The 22,418-nt window shown below is 38.5% G+C and overlaps 1 protein-coding gene across 9 annotated transcripts in view; it reads right to left on the bottom strand.

Moving 5' to 3' along the window:
* Positions 1 to 22,418, bottom strand: part of NKTR (natural killer cell triggering receptor) — a 62,255-nt gene that overhangs the window by 15,370 nt on the left and 24,467 nt on the right. For 4 of the 9 annotated variants that reach the window (XM_074985187.1, XM_074985189.1, XM_074985192.1 and 1 more), the window contains 6 exons: positions 14,062 to 14,091; positions 10,700 to 10,845; positions 9,787 to 10,009; positions 8,802 to 8,960; positions 7,229 to 7,316; positions 2,837 to 2,982 (listed from right to left, as the gene is read on the bottom strand). In XM_074985187.1, coding sequence (XP_074841288.1) covers positions 2,837 to 2,982; positions 7,229 to 7,316; positions 8,802 to 8,960; positions 9,787 to 10,009; positions 10,700 to 10,845; positions 14,062 to 14,091 — 792 coding nt within the window. Of the gene's footprint in view, positions 1 to 2,836; positions 2,983 to 7,228; positions 7,317 to 8,690; positions 8,961 to 9,786; positions 10,010 to 10,699; positions 10,846 to 14,061; positions 17,042 to 17,157; positions 17,177 to 22,418 lie in introns of those variants that run through there. The other 5 variants (XM_074985188.1, XM_074985190.1, XM_074985195.1 and 2 more) reach the window with 4 other exon arrangements.

Genomic DNA, 22,418 nt, shown 5'->3' with positions numbered 1-22,418 from the left:
ATGTATGAATCACGGGCAAATAAACAGATTTAAAAAAAAAAACTGTCCAAGATGGTGATAGGTCCTGCTGAGTGCAGGGGACTGAACTTGATGACCACTTGAGGTCCCTTCCAGTACTTTGACACAGATATATCTCCATATAAAATTGTAGCTGTAACTGAATTAAAGATTTTACAAAAATCAGCAGGTGTCTGCAATGGGCAGCAAGGTGTCTGTAGTCTTCCCAACTGGCCCTCCACCCATTGTTCCCTGTGTTTTTGGGAGACCAAAATATGAAGAAAGAGAACAGGAAAGGTTATAAACAAGATTTTATAATTGAAATACCAAAGATTTTGCAAAAAGCAGCAGGTGTCTGCAATGTGCAGCAAGCCCCAAAAATAATTTTTGTGGGGGGGAGGTCTGTGGCCTGTGGCTGCAGAGCCATTTGAAATGTCACCCCACCCCCAAAAATCTTAGCTGCTGAGGGAGACTTCCCCTGCAGCAGCTGCAAGCCCCCAAATACATATTTAGGGCAGGGTGAGGGAAGGGTCTGGGGTCCGTGGCTGCAGAGCCAGGTGTGAGGCCTTACAGATGCCCTAGGGACCTCTTCAAGTCTTAGCTGCTGGGGGAGACTTTCCCCCGGCAACAGCAAGCCCCCAAATGTATATTTCGGGTCAAGGTGTGGGAGAGTGCAAAGCCAGTTGAAGAGGTCCCTTGGGTGGCAGCAAGCTCCTGAAAGTCTTTCCTGCCTTAGAGCCCTTATCACGTGCTAGCCAGGACATGGTGCTGCCTAACAGCATGGTCCACACTGAGCAGCAGGCATGTCCTTATATAGGGTTGGGGGCTAGCCACATGATGTGGCTGGGCACAGGAAAGACCCCAACTGTATTGCACCAGTGGGGGAGGAGGGGCCCTGCACAAATGTAACGTGCAGAAAAGAAGTTTCTTGGCCTTTCATACAAGCATAACCCCCCGCCCCCACCAGCCTAGCTGCCACAGGGTGCAGTGGAGCAGGGGCTGGCGCCAGCTCAGAAAAAACAAAACAAACCAAGTGCTCAGGTAGAAGAGGTACAGACAGAACCATAGTGGGACTAACAGGAAAGAAAGAAGTTTCTCATTCTCTCACACAAGCATGACCCACAGCTATGGGCTTCCTGGTGCCAAACTCAAATTCACAGGCTTCTTGTTGCCTGATTTCTGTGCACCTGGACAGCAGCAGAGATGGAAGTGGACAGAATGGAGTACTGTGGGGAATTGTGGGATATATACGGCACACCTCTGGAGGCAAATTAATCCAATTCAAAGACATGGTGCTTCCACACTGGCCTTTATTCAAACTTTTAAATTTGAGCTTGATGCTACACCCAGCTCGTTCCAACGATATTACAATATCCATATTAACGCTCCCTAATTCAAACTAATGTTATTTACAGTGAAGACAGTGATGTTTTAATATTGAGCTAACTGCCTTAAATTCGAATTTATCTTGTAGTGTAGATGTAGCCTCAGAGGGAGGAGGCAACCATGCCCTGTCTATGCCTTTGCTTGAGAGAACAAGGAAAGCAGGAGAACGTTGATGGCATAGCAGTACTGCTTGCAAAAGTGTCTCTGGCTCAAGTACACTGGGCACACGAACGCCTGCATTAGAACTTATGTGTGCACAATCATTCAAAGGATAATTAGGAATTCACAAGCTATGTTGAAATCCAAGCTTAACAATTTTCTCGCATTTTAGTGCTTCTCTACTAAACTATCATACAATATATAAAATGCAGGAGTTCATACCACTTCTGATTTTCTGTTTACAACTAATATGTTACTATTATTCAACCATCAGATACATCAGTGCAGAAAACTGAACACTATATACACACTCTAAGGGTGTGTCTACACTTGCATCCCTCTTTTGAAAGAGATATGCAAATGAGGGAAATCAAAAATGCAAATGAAGTGCATATTTGGCACCTCATTTGCATAGTCTTATTTCAAAAGAGCTTCTTTCAAAAGAAGAAAACCAGATGCTGCTCTTTTGGAAGTAAACCCCATCTTCGCAAGAATCCTTCCCATTAAATAAAGGGAAGAAGAATTCTTTCAAAGACGGAGTTCACTTTCAAAAGAGTGGTGTCTACACTGGTATTCTTCTTTGGAAAGAAGGTCTTCTGAAACATGAACATGCAAATGAGGTGCCAAATATGCAAATATGTACCTCATTTGCATTTTCGATTCCCTCATTTGTACACCTCTTTCAAAAGTGGAATGCATGTGTAGACGCACCCTAATGGTATAACAAGCTTCATACCACAATTACCCATACCAAGTCATTAGAACTTGACAGAATTACTTCTGTTGAAAATCTGTAACTGTATAAGTCGAGTTTATAAGATTAGATAGATTTCATTTTCATGTGTTTCCAAGACAGACCCAAATGGTGCAATGACAATATGCAAAGTTTATGGAAAGAGAAGTTACTCACTTGTAGTAACGATGGTTCTTCGAGATGTGTCCCCGTGGGTGCTCCACTACCCGCCCATCCTCCCCGCTTCGGATCTCTGTCCGGTGTTTTTCAGGAGCATCCGGGGCGGTTGGTCAAGGAACTGGCAGGGACCGGATCGTGCACATGACCGAGGGCATGCAAGGGGGCGGCGCACATCGGCGCATGTGCGATCCAGTGGAAACTGCTAGAAGAATTCCCATCTGCGGCGCCAGGCGAGCCTCACCCCTACTGTGGAGCACCCTCGGGGACCACTCGAAGAACAAGACTTTTCTATTTTAATTATGTGGAACTTGAACAGAATGTCTTCTCATTTTACAAGACAAGTAATATATGTAAGTTTAAAATTTGCAGTAAAGATCTTACTTATCTCCTTTACTCCACTTCTCTCCACTGGGTGGTCTGTATGTTCTTAACCTCTGCATCTCCTCTTTCCAATGAGGAGGGGTCTCACTGCTCTCATCATCATCAGATTCAGAACAGGATCGTGATCGAGGTGGTGTGTGGTATCGCTGGAAGAGCCCAAAAGCAAGGGTTAAACATAGGGCAAACAGAACAGCCAGTACCCAGGAAGTGAAAACTGAGGGAAAAGTATAATTCAGCATGTCTCAACAGCACAAGCAAAGCCAGGACTCTCATTAATAAATTCATAGATTTTAAGACCACAAGGGATCATAAGGATCCTTTTGTCTCACCTCCTGAATAACACAGGCCAAACAATCTCTCCCAGTAAGCTCTGCACCAAGGCCATAAATAATAATTACATACCCTACAATATGTATGATTCTTTGAGGTATCTTGTCCACCTGGGTTCCATTCTAGTTGTGCATGTGCATATGCATGAGATCTGACTTGCTTGGTCGGCAGGAGCCACTTGAGGGCCTCCACCTGACCTAGATGAGCTGCCCATCTCTGACTGATGGAGTCTGCCATCAGAATTATGGTAGACAGAAGTGCAGATAAGATACACTGTTGTCTCTTTGCAACAGCTTAATGAGGAGAAGACTTCTTGAGAGTCTGTAATCATTATGCCCATTCAGTGTGTCTTAGGTAGATGCGATATACCCAGAATATAAGTAAAGTAAGGCAATTTCTTCTCATGAGTACATGAGACTGTGTGTTGCAGAAGCTTAAGACAAGCTTCTACAGATATTCTGGGAAACTCTGACATTGGTTGATGACACCTACTATTTCTTGATCTTTTCTATGAAAGATACATTTTTCACCAGGGCTATGTCTACACGTGCCCCAAACTTCGAAATGGCCATGCAAATGGCCATTTCGAAGTTTACTAATGAAGCGCTGAAATGCATATTCAGCGCTTCATTAGCATGCGGGCGGCAGCGGCGCTTCGAAATTGACGAGCCTTGCCGCCGCGCGGCGCGTCCAGACGGGGCTCCTTTTCGAAAGGGCCCTGCCTACTTCGAAGTCCCCTTATTCCCATGAGCTCATGGGAATAAGGGGACTTCGAAGTAGGCGGGGCCCTTTCGAAAACGATCCCCTTCTGGACGCGCCGCGGGGCGGCAAGGCTCGTCAATTTCGAAGCGCCGCTGCCGCCCGCATGCTAATGAAGCGCTGAATATGCATTTCAGCGCTTCATTAGTAAACTTCGAAATGGCCATTTGCATGGCCATTTCGAAGTTTGGGGCACGTGTAGACACAGCCCAGTACTCCTATTAACTCTATGCACGGAGTCCCAGTCATTGTGGATTTTTGTCTGCTGACCTGAAGAGGCTGTAAGGCCAAGAGCCGCGAATTACTTGAACTGAAAAGATGACCAATTGGAGTGATTGGCCTTGAATTAGCTTATCATTGAGGTAAAGATAGACTTGGACTCATGATCTTCTTAGATGAGCTCCTTAACTACCAAGCACTCAGAGGACACCCTTTGCATGGAATGTCTAAAGGACAGGATCCTTTACTGCTAATGAAATGTTCTACAGGAAACAGATCTGATTGCTGGGAGGTCTTACTGGATATATGTAAACATCTTACAAGAACTACAATCCAGTCTTGAAAGCCTAATGAACGAATTATGGAGGGTAGAATCACCAACCTAAACTTGAAATGGTGAGCACAGAAAGCAATGGAAATCAAAATCCCAACTCCAAACTCCAAAGGCACTTTCTCCACTGGTGTGAATTGCAGAATGGAGTCTGCTTGTTTTTAGAGTTTCTCAAGAGAGGGAGGATATAGGAAGTGATTTAGAATTGAATAGAGTATCTCTTAGTTACAACATTCAGGACCCAGAGGTCCAAATAATTTCACCCAAGCTTCCCAAAGGAATAAGGAATTTTAGAAAGTAAAATCCTTCAATGGTTCTATTAGGCTCTCAACTTTGGCATCAAACCCGACGTCCAGTGAAAGCTCAAGTCTTTAAGACAACAGATGAAGAGGTGGAGGTCATCTATGATGTCACCTCTCTTCCACAGAGATGAAGCTCATCTATGCCCTTTGTAATACTGGGCAGAAGAATGCTGCCTGAAGGATGGGTGCAATGGTGACTACTTTCTTCTTGGAGCTGGATCATAAAGACTCATAGCCTATTCAGTTGCCTTAGAATCTTTTAATGAATAGAGGACGACATTAATTCCAAAGTTAAAAACTGTTTGCCTCAAAAGGGGGGATCCCTAAGGACTGAAGCTTTGACAATGATCCTGATAGCTCTTGCCATGATCATAACATGTACCATGGTGGCATACAAAGAACTTCTGTCTGAGTGATAGTATACCTTGCAGAAAAATATTTAGTGTTGACAGCAACTTAGTGATGGAGAATCCAACCTATCGCTATAGAAATAAAAATAAAATTAACAGACAGCAGGTTTAAAACAAACTAAAAGAAGCATTTTTTCCACACAATGTATAGTCAATCTGTGGCACTCTTCAACAGAGGATGTCATAAAAGACTATAAGAGGGTTCAAAAAAGAACTAGGTAAGATTACGGATGGGAGGTCTGTCAATGGCTATCACTCAGGACGAGCAGATGTGGTGTCCCTTGGGTCTGTTTGCCTGAAGCTAGCAATGGGCGACTGGGGATGGATCACTTAGGCTGCAGCTATACTACATTCCCCTTTCAGAAGGCAAATGCAAATGCAGCTGATCAGAAATGCAAATGAAAAACATTTACAAAGCTCACGCTTTATTTGCATAATCACATGGGCTCTCACTCCAGAAGAGCTGTTTCCGAAAGCTAAAACAGGTGTGGGAACGGGGTTCATTTGAAAGGAAACCCCGCTTTCAAAAGCACCTTTCTTCCTGAAAAATATGAGGCAGAAGGATGCTGTTGAGAGTGGGGTTTCCTTTCGAATGAACCCCATCCCCACGGCTGTTTTAGCTTTCGAAAACAGCTCTTCTGGAAGTGAGAGCCTACGTGATTATGCAAATGAAGCACGAGATTTGTAAATGTGTTTAATTTGCATTTCTGATCGACTGCATTTGCATTCCCCTTCTGAAAGGAAAATATAGTGTAGCTGCAGCCTTAGTGATTACCTGCTCTGTTCATTCCCTGTGGGGCACTTGGCATGGCCCCTATCAGAGGACAGGATAAGGGCCTAGATGGACCTTTGTTTTAATTCAATATGGCCATTCTTATGTTCTTATGCAAACTGCTGCAGTGGCTAATTATTTTTACTTAAAAATCTGCACCTTTTTTCTAGTGTAAATGTGTCTAGATTCAGCTTCTAATAAATGTGTTATGCCTTTTTCTGTTAGCTTACAGTGCTCTCTCTCAGAACTCTTTCACCACATAGGTTTTTTGTAGACTGTGACCAGGCCACCTCAAACTTTTCTTAAATGAATAAAATATTTTGAGAGCTTCTATGTGTCATGATAAGACATGTTTTTGAAAGCTTAAACCATTCTTTCAGCTCTTCTCTCTAGCTCTACCATTTCCAATTTTTATGACTAAACTCTGCATGTGACTATAAGATATTAACCTTGCATTAAACATTACGCTTCATCAGCTGCTCATGTCACTCAATTTACGGTGCACCTAAGAGGAGGCCTACATTGACCAACTGACTATGACTCAGTATCTGTCACTTTGGCTACACAAACTCTTCAAAATAGAGACTGAAGGGCTAATATATCCTAAGATCACTCCCCCATAACATTGAACCTTCAGATCCCAACACCAGTTTACCTTCTTGACCGCATATATATAGTAATCAGAATGGGGTAGTTACAACTGGAGATATGAGCAACAGCCATAACACAAAAGACACTGTACAACTTCCTTGTCTCTGTACTGGGACTCAGTGAAGGCTACTGTGGAGCACTCTGATAAAAGGAGAAAGGCAGCAGCTCCTGTCATTGCATCTGGCTGCTCCTGTAGCCTGTTGTCCATAGTTGAACACTTAATGAAGGAAGAAGTATGGAGGGTAGAATCATCATCCTAAACTTGAAATGTCTGTTGTGCATAAGTTGGGGTTCAGCGATGATTGTAAGATGAATCTAGTGAGTATTACTTAATCCTGTAAGCAAGCATTTCATTTTTTCATATAAACACACAATTAAGGGGCAAACATCCTGATTTTTCCATCAGTCTAATAGGTCAGGCTGTTTTTAGTGGGAGGGATGGAAAAATGCGATAGTTTTAAAAATACAATGTGAATTTTACTGCAACATTTCAAAACACCAACCATGTAGAGCTATGGTCCTTCAACCTCAGTTACAATAAAATTGCATGCAAACCATATGGATGATTTAAAACTCAGCATTGTGAGGAAGGGTTATCAAAGAGAAATATACACATACTATTGTTCCTCTTCCTTTAATTTTTCTTCCAGATTTAGAGACCGATGGCTTCTGGTCAGTCGAAACTGGTGCAGAATCAAGGAGTTTCCTAAAATAATAAGAAAAAATAGATTTACTGTAAAACAGTAATAAAATATGAATATGTTCCTCATAAATCACTGCTAAGTGAATAATGTAAAATATATGTTCCAAGAGACGCAATAAAATAAATAGAGAAAGCCTGCAAGTCAGCATACTGAAAAGTGACACTATTATCAGGAGAAAAATTAAAAACAAGTAATGGATAGCTTTCCAATGAATGGTCAGTCACTAACACAGACTAAACTTGTTAGCTAGGTGAAAATTACTGTCTTATTAATGAATGTGCAAAATGATCTATAAGAACAGTGCACCCTTCTTCTAGGACGCAGGACATTTTCATTAATTGTCTGATAACCATATGTGCTGTTAATCATTAGAAAAATGCCAGTATCCCCGCATCCATAAATGTATTTTTTAAGTGCTTGTCTATACAAACATTTAGTTCACAGCAAATTGAGGTGTAAATCTACCCCACCCTAAGATTGTCACACACTCAGGCTCCATCTGGATTCTGGCAATGCACACATCAGCAGTGTCCACACTGACCCTTAGCATGCAGCAAACTAGACTGGCATAGATTTATACCCCACTTGTCACAAACTAAAGGTTTGCATAAACAAGCCAAAGGACCATCACTAGATTGCCAGCTATGGATAATCGAACAGTTCTAATGATTTTATCAATCAATGGTGATTCAACATTCCTGTAAATATACTTTAGTATGCTCAGGTGTTGTCAAAGCTCGAAGAAATTATTTACCATTTCAAGCAGTGATTTATCTGTCACTGTTAACTTTTTTAAATTAATGAATATTGTTTTATTGTAAACAGGTTTGGTAGACGATTTATCAGTGTTGCTTATAATGAGCCACTCAGCCCATTACACTGAGCATATTCTATAGGAAAGAGAATTAGAACTTTGTATTATATTTCTATTGTATTTAATTTTGAACTATTTTATAAACTCATAATTCTTTGGTTTCTCTAGAAAGATAGTTGTTTTGCAAATAGTGAGAAACATTCATGTAACATCTGGATCTTGATCAAATTCCAATCAGAAGACTAAAATCTAAATCCTCTTATTATTTAAATTGGAAAGGCAATACTTCATTTTCCCTCTTAAGCCTAATATTACAATGCAGGGCTAACAAGTACTACATTTTATCCTAGATTTTAATAACAAAGCAATGAATGAAATTATCTATTTGTACTGTTTGTATTTCAAGTTAGATTACTAACTTTTGGGATACTTCATGATAAATGGCATAATGTAAAGTTATTACATCAGATTTGGTTTGAATAGATTAAACATATGGATTGAAGTGGAAATTCTAGGGAACAATGTTAAAAGCAGCAAAGTTACTTAATTTTAAGAAACTTACTTTCACTTCTGAGTGTCCCTCCGAGAGTCAGTACAGAAAATCCTTTATTAATGGAAAGAACATCCCCACTAAGTTAATAGGCTAACAAAAAATGTTAAGTCTGCTGCTTACGGCTCAGGTTCTACATTGACAACCGGCACATCTCTTCTCAGTAAAAATCTATTTTCAGGCACTGGGGGAATTTCTTCAGGTCGAACCACAGGTTTGTCCCTTTTTGTGCTCAAATCAACTGATTTTCTCTCATTTACATCACTCTTGTCAGAATGGCTGCTGAGGGAGGGAAAGCAATTTACAAAACAAAATTATTCTCTAAACCTAGGCTGAAAGAGGTACATCTTATCAAAACCAATTTCAGAAAATAAGCCTAAGAATCATACCCCAGTCATTTTAATGTTAGGTGAGACATACACTACATTGTTAATTTATTTAATTTTATGCTAGCATCTCCATAGTTAAGATATCACAAAAGTAGAGAAAAAAGGTCCTTCACATTTAAGATAAAAATTGTTTCCTGCTTGGATCATAGGGATCAATACTGTGATAAGTTATGTTAATGTTATAAATTATAGGAAATCGTAACTAAAAATAAATATCACATTTTAAATCAAGTATCATCAACACAGCAAGTTTTCCGTTACTTTAAAAATCATCCCAAATAATTAAATTAAAGCCTGCCTCAAAGCATTAGTTTTTTCTTCTCAAAGCATGCAAACATATGTCCCAAGCTGCTTATCAATTGCAGAGATGCAGTTGATTAATTATGTTATTAATAACTTTTCCCTGGATAATTATTAAGAAAAATGTTTAATTAAATCTGCAATAAACTTGGCTTTAATTTTAGAGGATGAACAAAACCAAACTTCCACAATTAAATACACCTTCATAATATTTCCATAAATAATGTGTATGATCAACATAATTTCTCATCTCATCTGATGAAGCGGGTCTTTGCCCACAAAAGCTTATGCTACAAAATGTGTGTTAGTCTACAAGGTGCCACAGGACTTCTTGTTATTCTTGAAGATACAGACTAACATGGCTACCTCTCCTATAATTTCTCACATGATTTCTTTGGAATTCTTAGCAGATTAGTTACCTTCTTTGGTTTGATATCCGTTTGCAACTTGGCTCCTCTTTCTTCCTCTCTCCCCTTCTTCGCTTCCTAGACTGTTTGGTTTTAGTTCTTCTCTTGCGCTTTCTTCTTCTGCTTCTCTCATTTTCAAAATCACTTTCAGATGAGGATTCTGATGAGGTTGATGAACTAGAGGAGGAATCTGAAGCTTCTGAGTGAGTAGACACTTTCCTCTTTTTCTCTAAAACTTAAAGACAAGACTATTATAGAAATGTTATTCTCCAAAAGCAGTGTTATCTATAAACAAACATCATCAGTTCCTTTACTCCCCAATTAGAAACAATTCAAAACAAACAGGACACTTAAATGTGCAATTACATGAAGGCCTTCAGACCATACATATTAAAGAACAAAATATTGACAATTAACCTGAAATATAATAATTTTTTGCATTAAGACAATGATGGCCATGGTAACATTCTTCAATTTCAACCAAGTGAACAATAAAGCCCTCTTTACCCTAGAAAACAGAGCATACCTCTTCATAACTAACATTTCAGTTACATGTAATACATAAGGATTTTTTTATATTTCAATAAACAAATTATAATACATGAACAGAATGAAAAACTATAGTTTGTGCAGTACCAATGACTAAACTTAGAGCTCCATCTCTTAAATACTGGAAAAGAAATTAGAGTTCAAGTTCCAGTATGGCAATTTTCAAAAATAACTGTAAGCAATGTTGACAAGAAATGGACATGGTCTCTTTCAAGTGAGAGGATCTTCAGTTTTAGAAAAAAGTATTCAATTCTCAAACAGACATTTTTACATTCAAGTTAAAATACCAGAGAACCATTGTAAGTTTTTAGAAATAAGTACAATTTTTGTTCTTTGCACATGACAACTTTCAACTTGTTTAAACATGTTTGCTTACCATTTTTTGCTGATTTTGTAACAAGCACCCCGCAGTCAATAACTCTTACATCTGCATATGGCCTACTCGCAGTATCAGTTTTCAGATTTTCTATTTGTTCTATTACTTCAAAACCAGAAATAACTAGTCCAAAGACAACATGTACACTGCAAAAATACAAGATTCAGAAAGTACAATTGTTTAGGTATCACTGGGCTTCTTCTCCACTGCCCTCTTCATAGGCTGAAAGTGATACAGTTCCATCTATTTTACCAGACTGCTAACGTCCCAAATTGAAGATTAGTAAAATTCTCTTTCAAAAAACCCCAACATCACATTATCAAAAGTGTCAGGATTTCGTGCAGTAATAAAACAAAAGGGCCTTCTTGTGCATAGCTTCTTCTAGAAGTCACCAGCAGCTTTGGAAGACAAATCCACATGCGTAACATGCATTTTATTAGGATAGAATTTGTCTCCTGATCACAGTGAGGGGCAGCATCAGCCTCTTCCTAGTGAGGGTGCTGAGGACGACTAGATCAAACATTGGGGGAGAAGGGCGCTGCACCTTCCCTTGCCATCAGACCCTGCCCCTCTTGTGGGCTCACCCCCTGCCTCCTTCTTTGACCCCCATGAAGCCCTTCCACTAGCCAGATCAGAGGCCATAAGGTTCCATGGTGTGAATGACCATGGCACTCTCCTATCTCCTCCTGCTGCTCAAGGCCCTAGTGTTGCAGCAGCTCTTCAGCTACCCACAGACCTTTAAGGGTTCACAACCCGTAAGAGCTGCCTGGGCAAGGGGAGATGACTCCAAAGTTGATAAATCGCCAACTGCTTCCAGACAGAATTTGCAGCTTGGCTCATACTGATCATGCTCACAAAAATTGAGCATGCTCAGTAATATCTGCTGCAGCCACTGCCCTCACTTGCGATTAAAATCGGTTGCCTGCTGTTTACAGGAGGTAAACCAGAGGTTCAGATGAGAAGAGGCATAAGCTCACTGTGCTGAGGTGTCAACTCAATGTGCAGGGTGTCAAACAGCTGAAGACAGGAAGGAGAGGGGCCAAGAGGGAAAATTAAGGACAGAGGGCAGAGTTAATTCTGGGGTTCAGGTAGCAGAGGGCAAATCCCCAGCGCACGGAGGGATGGGGGTAACAGACACCTCCATGCGGAGAGCCTCCTGTCCTGTTTGCAAAAATCTGGTGTGAGGCAGAGATGCTTTTTTCATTTCTCCTCCCATAGGACCATATACCTAAACAACCACTTCCCAGGGCTCTGTCCCTAAAGGCACAGGATATCCCAATGTTTAGACAGCAGCTCTTCTCCATATGATACACAATATTGAGGTGCAAAAGGATATTTGATTCAGTGAAAAAGGGTCACTTATCAGATTGTATCCTTTGGCTATGATGGTCAGGAAGGTAGGGGAGGCACAGCCTGATGAAAGAAGAACACAGTGACAGTCCACCACCCAGCAGACAGCTCTGTGTGGACTGCCCTTGCCACTGACAAGAGGAGTGGTGTGCAAGAAGTACCACATGCAGCACTCAGAAGGCTTTATCTCACCTTTATTGAGAGAAATTCTCCATTTAGATATTTAGTATCTCCAGACACTGACAAACTTATATCTTTCCGCCTATCTGTAAAGTAGGTAATCATTACCACCACTTTACAGTCAGGAAACCAGAACAGAAGTTAAAGGGCTTGCCCAAAGATCTATGGTAAATCAGTGGCATAGCTGGGGATTACTCTTTATTCATTAGAGCACAAAGACATCTAAATTCTTCCTCCCATTTGCTAATTCCATAATTAATATTTGCTGCGATTCTAAAGTACTCAGGGAAATTGTTTGTTCGTTTGTTTTCAATTTGCTGCCTATTAATTCATTTGGTGACCTCTAATTCTTATATTATGAAAAGAAGAAAAAACAGCACTTCCTGATCTATTTTCTTTATATTAGTCATGATTTTATAGACCTTAATTATATATCTCCTTAACTACCTCTTTAAGTCCCAGCCTTATTAATCTTTCCTCAGATAGAAGCCGTTCTATATCCTTTATCATTTTTGGTTTCTTTTCTGAACCTTTCCCAATTCCAATAGATATTTTTGGAGAAGGAACAACCACACATCTTCATGCAGTATGCAAGATGTAGGTGTACCAGAGATTCATACAGAGGCAGTTTGTTTCATGTCGCATTATCAGTCACCTTCTTAATGATTCCCAACATCCTGTTTGCTTTTTTGACTGCTGCTCCTTGAGTGGATGTTTGCAATGAACTATTCACAATGACCCTAAAATCTCTTTCTTGAATGGTAACAACTAATTTAGATCCCTCTTGTTATAGCTATAGTTGAGGTTATGTTTTTCATTGTGCATTACTTTGCATTTATCAACATTAAATTTTATCTGACATTTTATTGCTGACTCACTTAGGCTATGTCTACACTTATGTTCCTCTTTCAAAAGAGGAATGCAAATGAAGGACATCGAAAATGCAAATGAAGCACTGATTTAGATAACCTGCATTTCATTTGCATAATCTCTTTTCGGAAGACATTATTCCGAAAGAAAAAAAAGCAGTGTAGACAGGACTCTTTCAAAAATAAACCCCATCTTCGAAAGAACCCCTCTTCCTATTTTGTGTCAGGATTATTTTCGAAGAGCCCCATCTATACTGCTTTTTTTCTTTTGAAAGAATGTCTTCTGAAAAGAGATTATGCAAAGTAAGTGCAAGGTGTGTAAATCAGTGTCTCATTTGCATTTTTGATTTCCCTCATTTGCATTACTCTTTCACAAGAGGAATGCAAGTGTAAACATAGCCTTTGTTTTGTTAGGGCCTTTCATAGCTTATCACAGTCTGCCTGGGACTTAACTATTTTGAGTAGTTTTGAATCACCTGCAATTTTTGTCACCTCACTTTTGCCAGATCATTTATGAAAATGTTGAGCAAGACTGGTCCCAGAAGAGAATGCTGCAGGACAAAAACTGACCATTTATTCACACCTTTGTTTCCTATCTTTTAACCCGTTATCAAGCCATTAGAGGAGTTTCCCGCTTATCCCATGACAGCTTGCTTTGCTTAAGTTTTAATGAGGGACCTTGTCAAAAGCTTTCTGAAAGTTTAAGTGCACTACATCCACAACAATAAAACCTGGACATTAACAAAATACTAAATTAAAAAGAAAGAATTTGAATACATTTATAACTATGTAGGTTATTTTGTAAAGATTGTCAAAAACTGTAACGGTGGCAAACCTCTGCCTTAGTTTTCAACTAATTTTTTTTTGTTTCTAAGGTCTGTCTATTTTTAAATTGAGGTGTGAAGTACTTTCTCATGAATCTAAAAATTTTATTACCGCACATATTAAAAATAAAAGTCTTACCCATCAAGGTGAGGAGCAGGCTTTGTTGTTCTATTTGACATACATCAACATGGACATGATGGTAAAAAATCAGGGATTTGGATGAAGTAGTAAAAAGCAGAGTGGCATAATAAAAAGATGAAAGTAAAAGACAAAAAACAGTGGAAAAAGCCAGTTAAAATTTGATAAAAGTATAAATAAAGATTAATATTATACTAATTAAGGGGAACTGTACTCATTAAAATACTTTTACATTAATGTTCACATTTACAAGTCTTATTTAAAAATCTCATTACACACATGCAATAACCATAGATATACAATAAACATTTTTTCATGTATTAATGTCTACATAATTATATACTCCACCACAACTCATGGTAATATTTTTAAGAATAAAAAGCTATACTATTTAGCAATATGGAAAAGTAGGTGAAATACTTCTGAAATTATTACAAGACAAAATATAACTATTAATTTAAATGAACTCTACTTAGAATGCACAAAACAAAAAAGAGCAGGAAAGCAGGGTTACAATACAGAAAAAAAATCACTTTTCCTATTTTCTCATTCTCCTTCTACTTTGCTGGCTCCATGAATCAACTTCCAAAACAATACATCTCTATATAACATTAATAGTATAATACTACATGTCACATATTAAATTTGCAGTCTTCCTTACAGCAATAGAATGCTTTGGTGGATAGGAAATCAGTTGTACAGTAACAGGTGCTAACATTATCCATAATTAATGCCTCACATTGGTAACACCATTCATTTAAGTTAGGAATAGTTGGGTGCATAGAAGCCAACAGAAAACAGTCACTGCACTACAAGTTGTACAAAAATGCTACCTCTATTTCCAATTACAGTCTTCTCATGTTTCTTATTTCCCTTCAGGAGCAGAAGATTAATTTAAAAGTGTGACAATTTTGTAAAAAAATTAATTTTACAGGATTGGAGTCACTCTTTAAATTTTCTCCCTGTGAGGAGAAGAAATTACTTCCAAATTCAGAAACACTATCATGACATAGTACTTGCATCCACGTTCACTCTGTTCAAAGTAAGGCTGCATTAAAAGATGCAAGAGGAACTGCGTTACTTAGACACAAAAATTCAACAAAGGACATTTCTTAAAACCAACTCCCCCATCACATAAATTTTACTCCTCAGAACATCAACATGATATTCACTTGAATTTCCTTTCTCATATTGTGCCTTGTATCCTGAGAAATCATGATTTTTCCTTTCTATGCCCCTTCCACCACATCTTTTCAAATCATGGGGGATGCAGAATAGACATTCCATCTGGGCCAGCCACTGCAGCTCCACGGCAAAGAGGGCATAACTCTGTGTCCCAGGAAAAGGCAGGGCCAGGAGTGGAGGAAGTGGGGTCAAGGGCAGAAGGGGCAGGGCCTACAGCAGTCAGCCCTTAACACTGCTCAGACCAGAGTACTGGCCTCTCCCCCTTCCTCCAAGCTCTGTGGAGAGGCAAAAGCAGCCTCACCTTTATTTGTGGCCAAACACCACCACTCCCTTTTTCACCACATTGCACAGTCCAGGAAGCCATTATAGTGTAACATCAAAACACGAACTGCTACATAAAATATATTTAGCTTCTTTTAAGGTGTTGTATGTCCCTTCATAAAAATAAGCCCACCTTACTTTCTTAATGAAATGTATTATTATTGAAAAGTAATTTCTTATGGCCCCTGTAGTATTAACTATCTGCATCCAAGTATAAATATTTTATTTTGACCACTTTAGTTATAAAACAATTCTAAAAGATTGAAATTGAAATGAATGGCTACTTTGGTGAAATCAGCAATGAAAGTTATACTTTTGTCTTTAGAAGTCAATAATATGCAACAGTGGAAAACAGAATGAATATACTAGTGACTACGGAATGACAAGAGAATTTAGCAATCTGGCAAAGCACTAAGCATGGGCTTAGGTACTTTGTTAAACTGGGGCTTTAAAATCTTGGATAAAAAAAGAAAAGGGTGGCAAAACCAATCTGGAGATTTTTCTACTGTATTTCATTGGCAGTTTGGTCTGCCAAAATGGACAAAACGTTTTCTGCATTTGCTTTCTCATGAAATGAAGATCAGGAAAGAAAAAATCAAGGAGGAGATTTTCAAATGCACGTTGGGAAGTCAGGTGGACACCACACAGATCTTTAACAGAAGCTAGATACCCAACTGATCATTGTACCATTGAATGTCTCCTCAAAAGACTACTTCAAATTAGATTTATTATATTTCAGTTAATTTTTAAGGTCTGCTAATATTTCCATAGGAAGAATATGCTGAACTTTCACCTGTCTCATTGGCTGCATTAGCACTTTGCAAAAGCAAGGAGCAGGCTCAGGCCATCCATAGCTGTGAACAGAATTCATTCCCCTAAAAACATTTAGTTTCATAGACAGAACTGTATCTCTACATAACTAAGGTTAACATAGGGTTAAAAAAGAGGACACCTCTAAGAGGCAGTGTATCTATCAGTATCTATCAATGCACCTTGTATTAATGTGTTACAGCATGTCTAGTACATTAATATAATGTGTTTTGGTAGATACCCATACAGATACACTCCCTCTCAGAGATGTCTTCTTTTTTGAAAGGTCAAATATGGTAACACTAACATAACTTCATTTTACTGACAATTTAACAAACTTCAAAAACTGCCATTTGTGAGACAGTGTTATCCAAATTAATATTTACAGAAAAAAGTGACCATAGAATCAGTGAAGGCAACTAGTAAATTGATTATAAACAGTGCTTTTTTTGTGCCAGTACTTGCCAATAATGAGTACTGGTACCTCAGAAGCCCCAGCCATAGGACTGGCAGGGGGTGGAGGGTAGGGAGCTGGCTGAGTACAGGCTCCTCTTTTTTTAAAAAATAAAAACAAAAACGACACTGATTATAAATATTATTGCCACACAGAAGAGAATACTTCTGGTAAACCAAGTTTATTTGTACTCGTAAATGGACTTTGGCACTAATACGGGATTAAATGCACATAACAATATGATCAGAAAAAGACAAGAAAGAAAGAGAAAAATAGGAAGAGAAGAAAAGAAAAAAGGACAGAGCCTTAGAGGAATGAGACATTACCTTTGGAGCGCACGATGTAACACTGTTTCTGTAAATTTTACACAAAAACGGCAAGAAATAAATTGTAATACATTTTCAAACAAAATGGAGTCTATGTTTTATTAAAATACAAGTTTAAAATTAATATTTTCAGAGTGTAACAAAACAAGGATGTTTTTAAACAGAGGGCTCTAAATTTTCTTTATAACTAAAGGTATTTGGAAAGCATGTTTTGTTTTTAAACACTAAAGAAACGAACTGCTCAAGCACTGAATTACAAAGATAAACATGTGAAAATGGAATCGATGTCTACCCTTATCAAATCCTCAGTCCAGCAAAGTACTTGAAAACAAACATAACTTTAAGCAGATGAGTAGCTTATTTCAGTGGGTCTACTCACATGCTTGTAGTTACACAGGTGTTTAAGTGAGTTTCCTGAAGTAAGTCCTAATATTATACTTCTTCAGGATGCCATACTATTGTATTTCTTATTAAAATAAGGTATTGAAAACTACTGATTTACCACATTAGAAATCTGCCCACACTTTCATAAATTCCAGCAAGTGGCTAAGACATCCCTCATGTTAATCCATTTCCCGTTGAAATGGGAAACCACACTCCTAAGAAGCAGAAGGAATGGCACACATCATTTTACTAGCACTCTAACAATGAAATCAAGATTGAAGATGCAAACTGAGGAAGTATTTTACCATACTCCTTCACATTTTTGTTTTGACATACTTCTAGACTGCAACATTATTTCAGTAATATAATTAACCTATATGAAATAAAGGAGATACATTGAACAGCTATACTGCTTATTTAAATTAATTTCTACATTAACAACTAAAAGAGCAGGATTATTTTAATACCGCCTTCACACAATGGTCCACGATCTGGCAGTACTTATACATGTGCATAACTTTATTCATGTGAGTACTGCAAGTCAATGGGATTACTCGTGTTAAAAATTAAGCACATACAAGCATCTTGAAGGACTGTGTTCAAAATACTGAAATAGTGAATCCCCTTTGATCTATTCAGTCGTTTAATAATATTTTACTGTAAAATTGTATGAATAAAATTAATAGAAAATTTTACTTCAAAGTACTAACAATGAAAAAATTCTGAAAGTTACTCAGGATACTCACATTGCAAGACCTCAATTGAAAAGCTGAGTAATTAACTGTTTATAATTAGTTGCTGGTAATATACAGAAGTGGCTTGCATCAGTCATGTAGCACAACCCTTAAAACAAGTTTTCTCCTTCACTTAGAATAATTAGGCACTTTTAAACTCCTATTTTTGTTACAAAACATGGCACTGAGTTTCAGAAATGTTACTTTTTGAAATGCTGAAAGTCTGCCATGAATGCATTTATCAGTGCGAAAAAGAAGATACATAATTCCTGTGGAGCACAGCATTAAACTAATACTAAGAAGATTTTTTTCCTCAAGTGATTTTTGTGCAGTAATGAATTGCTTCAAATATCATAAACTAGCTCTAAGTTACAAATGCAAAAAATCCAAACACTCAAAATAATGGTAGGACTTCTCAAACATCTTAAGGAGCCTTGGGAAAAAAGTACTTAAATTCTGAGGTGTCTAAGGCCACATCTACACAGCACTCCTCTCACAAGACAGGAATGAAAATGAGAGAACCCGACATTGCAAATGAAGTGCTGATTTATAAATCTTGTGCTTCATTTCCATAATCTCACGCGATCACATTGTCAGGAGAGATTTTGGCGAAAAACAAGCAGCTGTATAGATGGGGTCCTGTTGGTGAAACCCCCCTTTTCCGACAGAGCCCTCAACCCTGAAAAGAACGAGAGGTAAGGGTTCTGTTGGAAAAGGATGTTTTTGCCGATGGAACCTTGTCCACATGGCTGTTTGTTTTTAGCCAAAATCTCTCCCAACAACTTGATCACGAGATTATGCAAATGAAGCGTGAGATTTGTAAATCAGCACTTCATTTGCAATGTCGGGTTCCCTCATTTGCATTTCTCAGTTGCGAGGGGAATGCTGTGTAGACGTGACCTAACTGGTCAGTTTAAAAAAATACTGACAAATCACATCTAAAACTATGTACTTATTATTTTTACAAATGGTATCAAACCTATGATAAAGAGGGTAGATAAAAACGTTTCCTAGCTTTTCCTATATTTACTTGGGCCTGATCCTGCAATCAAAGATGTGCTCATATTATTATTATTACAAGTAGTCCCACGGAACTCAATCAGCGAGGTCTGTCATTAGATTGTTGAACTCCACCATTCACCTCCTCAACTGTGTGTGTGAGACAAGAAGTGCTGCCAACAAATGTTGGGAACAGCATTTCCCAAAGGGTTCTGCAGAACCCTGAGGTTCCACAAAGTGAAAACAAGGGTTCTGCGAGAAAATTCCATTACAATAGCTGACTCTTCTGCAGCTCCTGCCCTGCTACTGCTGAAACAGAATAACTAAATTTAATTGGTTTAATGGACACCAGGGTGGTGGGAGGGATCTGGCTGTTAAACCAACTGAATTTAGCTCCATTATTTCAGCAGCAGCAGGGCAGGGAGCCTCAGAGAGCCCCTCACTCACCCTGCTACCTGAGTGGCCACACCCCGTCAGTGGTGTGACTCAGCTCACCACTGCCAGCGGAACACCTCCACACCAGCTTTCCTTCTGCTGGGTGCATGAGGCTGTCTGGCATAGGTTCCCCAGGCTGTGCCACGGATAGGTTAGTCCCGGAGGTCGGTTTGGGGCTGAGGCCGTTTAATACTGGGGATGGTGGGCGAGTTAATCATGGCGATGAGGAGGTGGATTTGAGGCTGAGAGGGGTAAACCCGGGGATTAGGGGGTAGGTTTGCAGGATGGGGGATTAAGCCTGTGTATATGCAGGTGGATTTGGGGGCTGAGGCAGGTAAAGCCTGGAGGTGGAGGGTGGGTTTGGGGGTCAAAGAGGGTAGAACCTGGGAATGGGGTTCCACAAAATTATTTCAAGTTTAAAAGGGTTTCATGGCCAAATAAAATTGGGAAAATCTGTTTTGGAGGATCAGAGACTTTGGAAATTTTACAGCATTTGTAAGCACTCAGATCCACTCTTTTGTTGATGGTCAGTTACACTTCTCATCTCTTTTATCGCTAGCATAATTATTACCACATTATGACCATGCATCACTCTAGGGTGGCTCACACATAAGTTCTTCCCCAGGTGATGCAATAAGATATTTACCAGTAACAGCACCAGTACAGCTGAAACTGAGCAGGCATGGGGCAGTGGGAAGAAAGAAGAGTAAGCCTACCATATCTAGTACAGGCTGAACCTCTCTTTTCTGGCATCCTCAGGATGTGACTAGTACTGGATGAGAGAATTTGACTGACAAGAGGAGGTTGGTATTTTCTACCACACTACCAACACATCCACTGCTTATTGGGGTCTTAGGCAGGGAATAGGAAAATGTTTTATATTTGTTTTTCAAGGTGTTTTAAAAAAAATCAGGACATACTACATTTAAAAGGTATTACCTGAAAGTGGTTAACATACAAAAACTGATGTTAGCAGTGGTCTTTTATGAGAAAAACACTAATAGTTCATATTTAGTTTTACAGTAATTCTTTATGATTTGTTTTCAATATGTAACAGTCAGATCTAAGGACCTGCAGCATATTTCCATGAAATAACAGGACTAATAGCTTGAACATTTATTTAAAATCAAATGTATAGAAAGTAGACATTTTCTTTAAAACCTACTTAATTATGCAACCATGAGCTTCAGTACTACTGGTGAACAGAATAGGTTTTATTTGTACATTTAAAGATTGGTGATTCTGATAAATGTGATCTCATCTTCAGCTAACTATTTTCTACTCATTTCAAATCAGCCGCTACTTTTAATAATCATAATGGCAGAAAACAGTCTTAACAATAAAAACCTTTTAGTACAACTTGTGCCACAGTTCACACTTCATTATGCTTCCAAGACCATGTCTTATTCTGTAAATTTTTTGCCGTTTGATTGCCCACAAATTGATCCTTAATTTCTCCCTCCCCTCAATCTATGTCTAAAAACCACTCTTTTCCATTTACACTTCCTTACCAGGGCTTGGTAATAGACTAGTTTTTCTGCCCTACTCATTCACACCTATGATATTCCTGATCCATAAACTACACTGAAGTGGTCTGAAATTAGTAAAATTCTGTATTTGTAAGACCAGAGCATCAGCACACAGCTGAATCAATTTCAATCAACTCAAAATATAATTCAATTTAAATTTGTTTTTCATTGGGCATTTGATGGAGCATCACACTGTACAACAGCAGCTGTGCATTATTACAGTCTACCAGTCAAAGGATATTTACAGCCTATTAAGGCACTGTAAAGTTCACAGTTTTACTAAAGAGCATTAATGCTTCATAAAAGAGGAAAGACGCTCTTAAAGCAAGGCCAACACACAAGTCTTTTTTGACCAAAACATGTCTTGATAGTTGTGCAAGCCCTTATTTCTATGTAGGCTCCAATTCTCCAAACACATAAGCTTACACTCAACTCGAAGCAATACCATGGATTTAGGGTTAAGCATATGCATAAACATTTGTCAGACTATGGTCTCAGTTTGCATGGAGAAATACAAATGTCTGGACTCCAAAACAAATATGTGCAACATCCGAATGTGCTAGCCAATCATGCACCAAATCCTACATGTGCAGGACTGAAAACCAAAAAAAAAAAAAAAAATAGAAATAGTTGAGTATATACATCTGTCTATAAATCCAAGAAGTTGGATGTAACATTTCAAAAAGGTCTGACTTTTATTCAAAATCTGAAAATATCCTTTAAAACCTACCAATAATCTTTGAGCTGTCACTTTCGAAGAATTTAAATCTGTTTAACTATATAAATGGAATTATGTGTTTTAAAATGAACCTTCTATTTAATATTAAATATTTAAATATTAAGAAGCAATAAATTACTTTACTTTTGCCTACCAAACAACTTACAGGATGAGACCAGGAAAAAACTATTTTGGATTTCAAGATAGTAAAATAATTGTATATTTTAATAAAAGTAAATTAGGCTGTACAAACTCATTGGCATTCAGCTGGAAAGAATATTGTAAGTAGTGTTGAATTCACTGAGTAATATATTATGTTTTAAACCGTCTTTCACAATGAAATCATTGGGAGTGAAATTTGGAAAAAATTATTTTTAAGAGCAATCTAAACCTGAAACTGTGCCAGTCGAAGCCTATCTTATGAGCAGGTGCTCTGAGTTATGACTTTATAGCCATGAAGGA

This window comes from Carettochelys insculpta, chromosome 2 (assembly GCF_033958435.1).
Source record: "Carettochelys insculpta isolate YL-2023 chromosome 2, ASM3395843v1, whole genome shotgun sequence".
NCBI lineage: Eukaryota > Metazoa > Chordata > Testudines > Carettochelyidae > Carettochelys > Carettochelys insculpta.
This window is presented reverse-complemented; position numbering and strand designations above follow the sequence as displayed.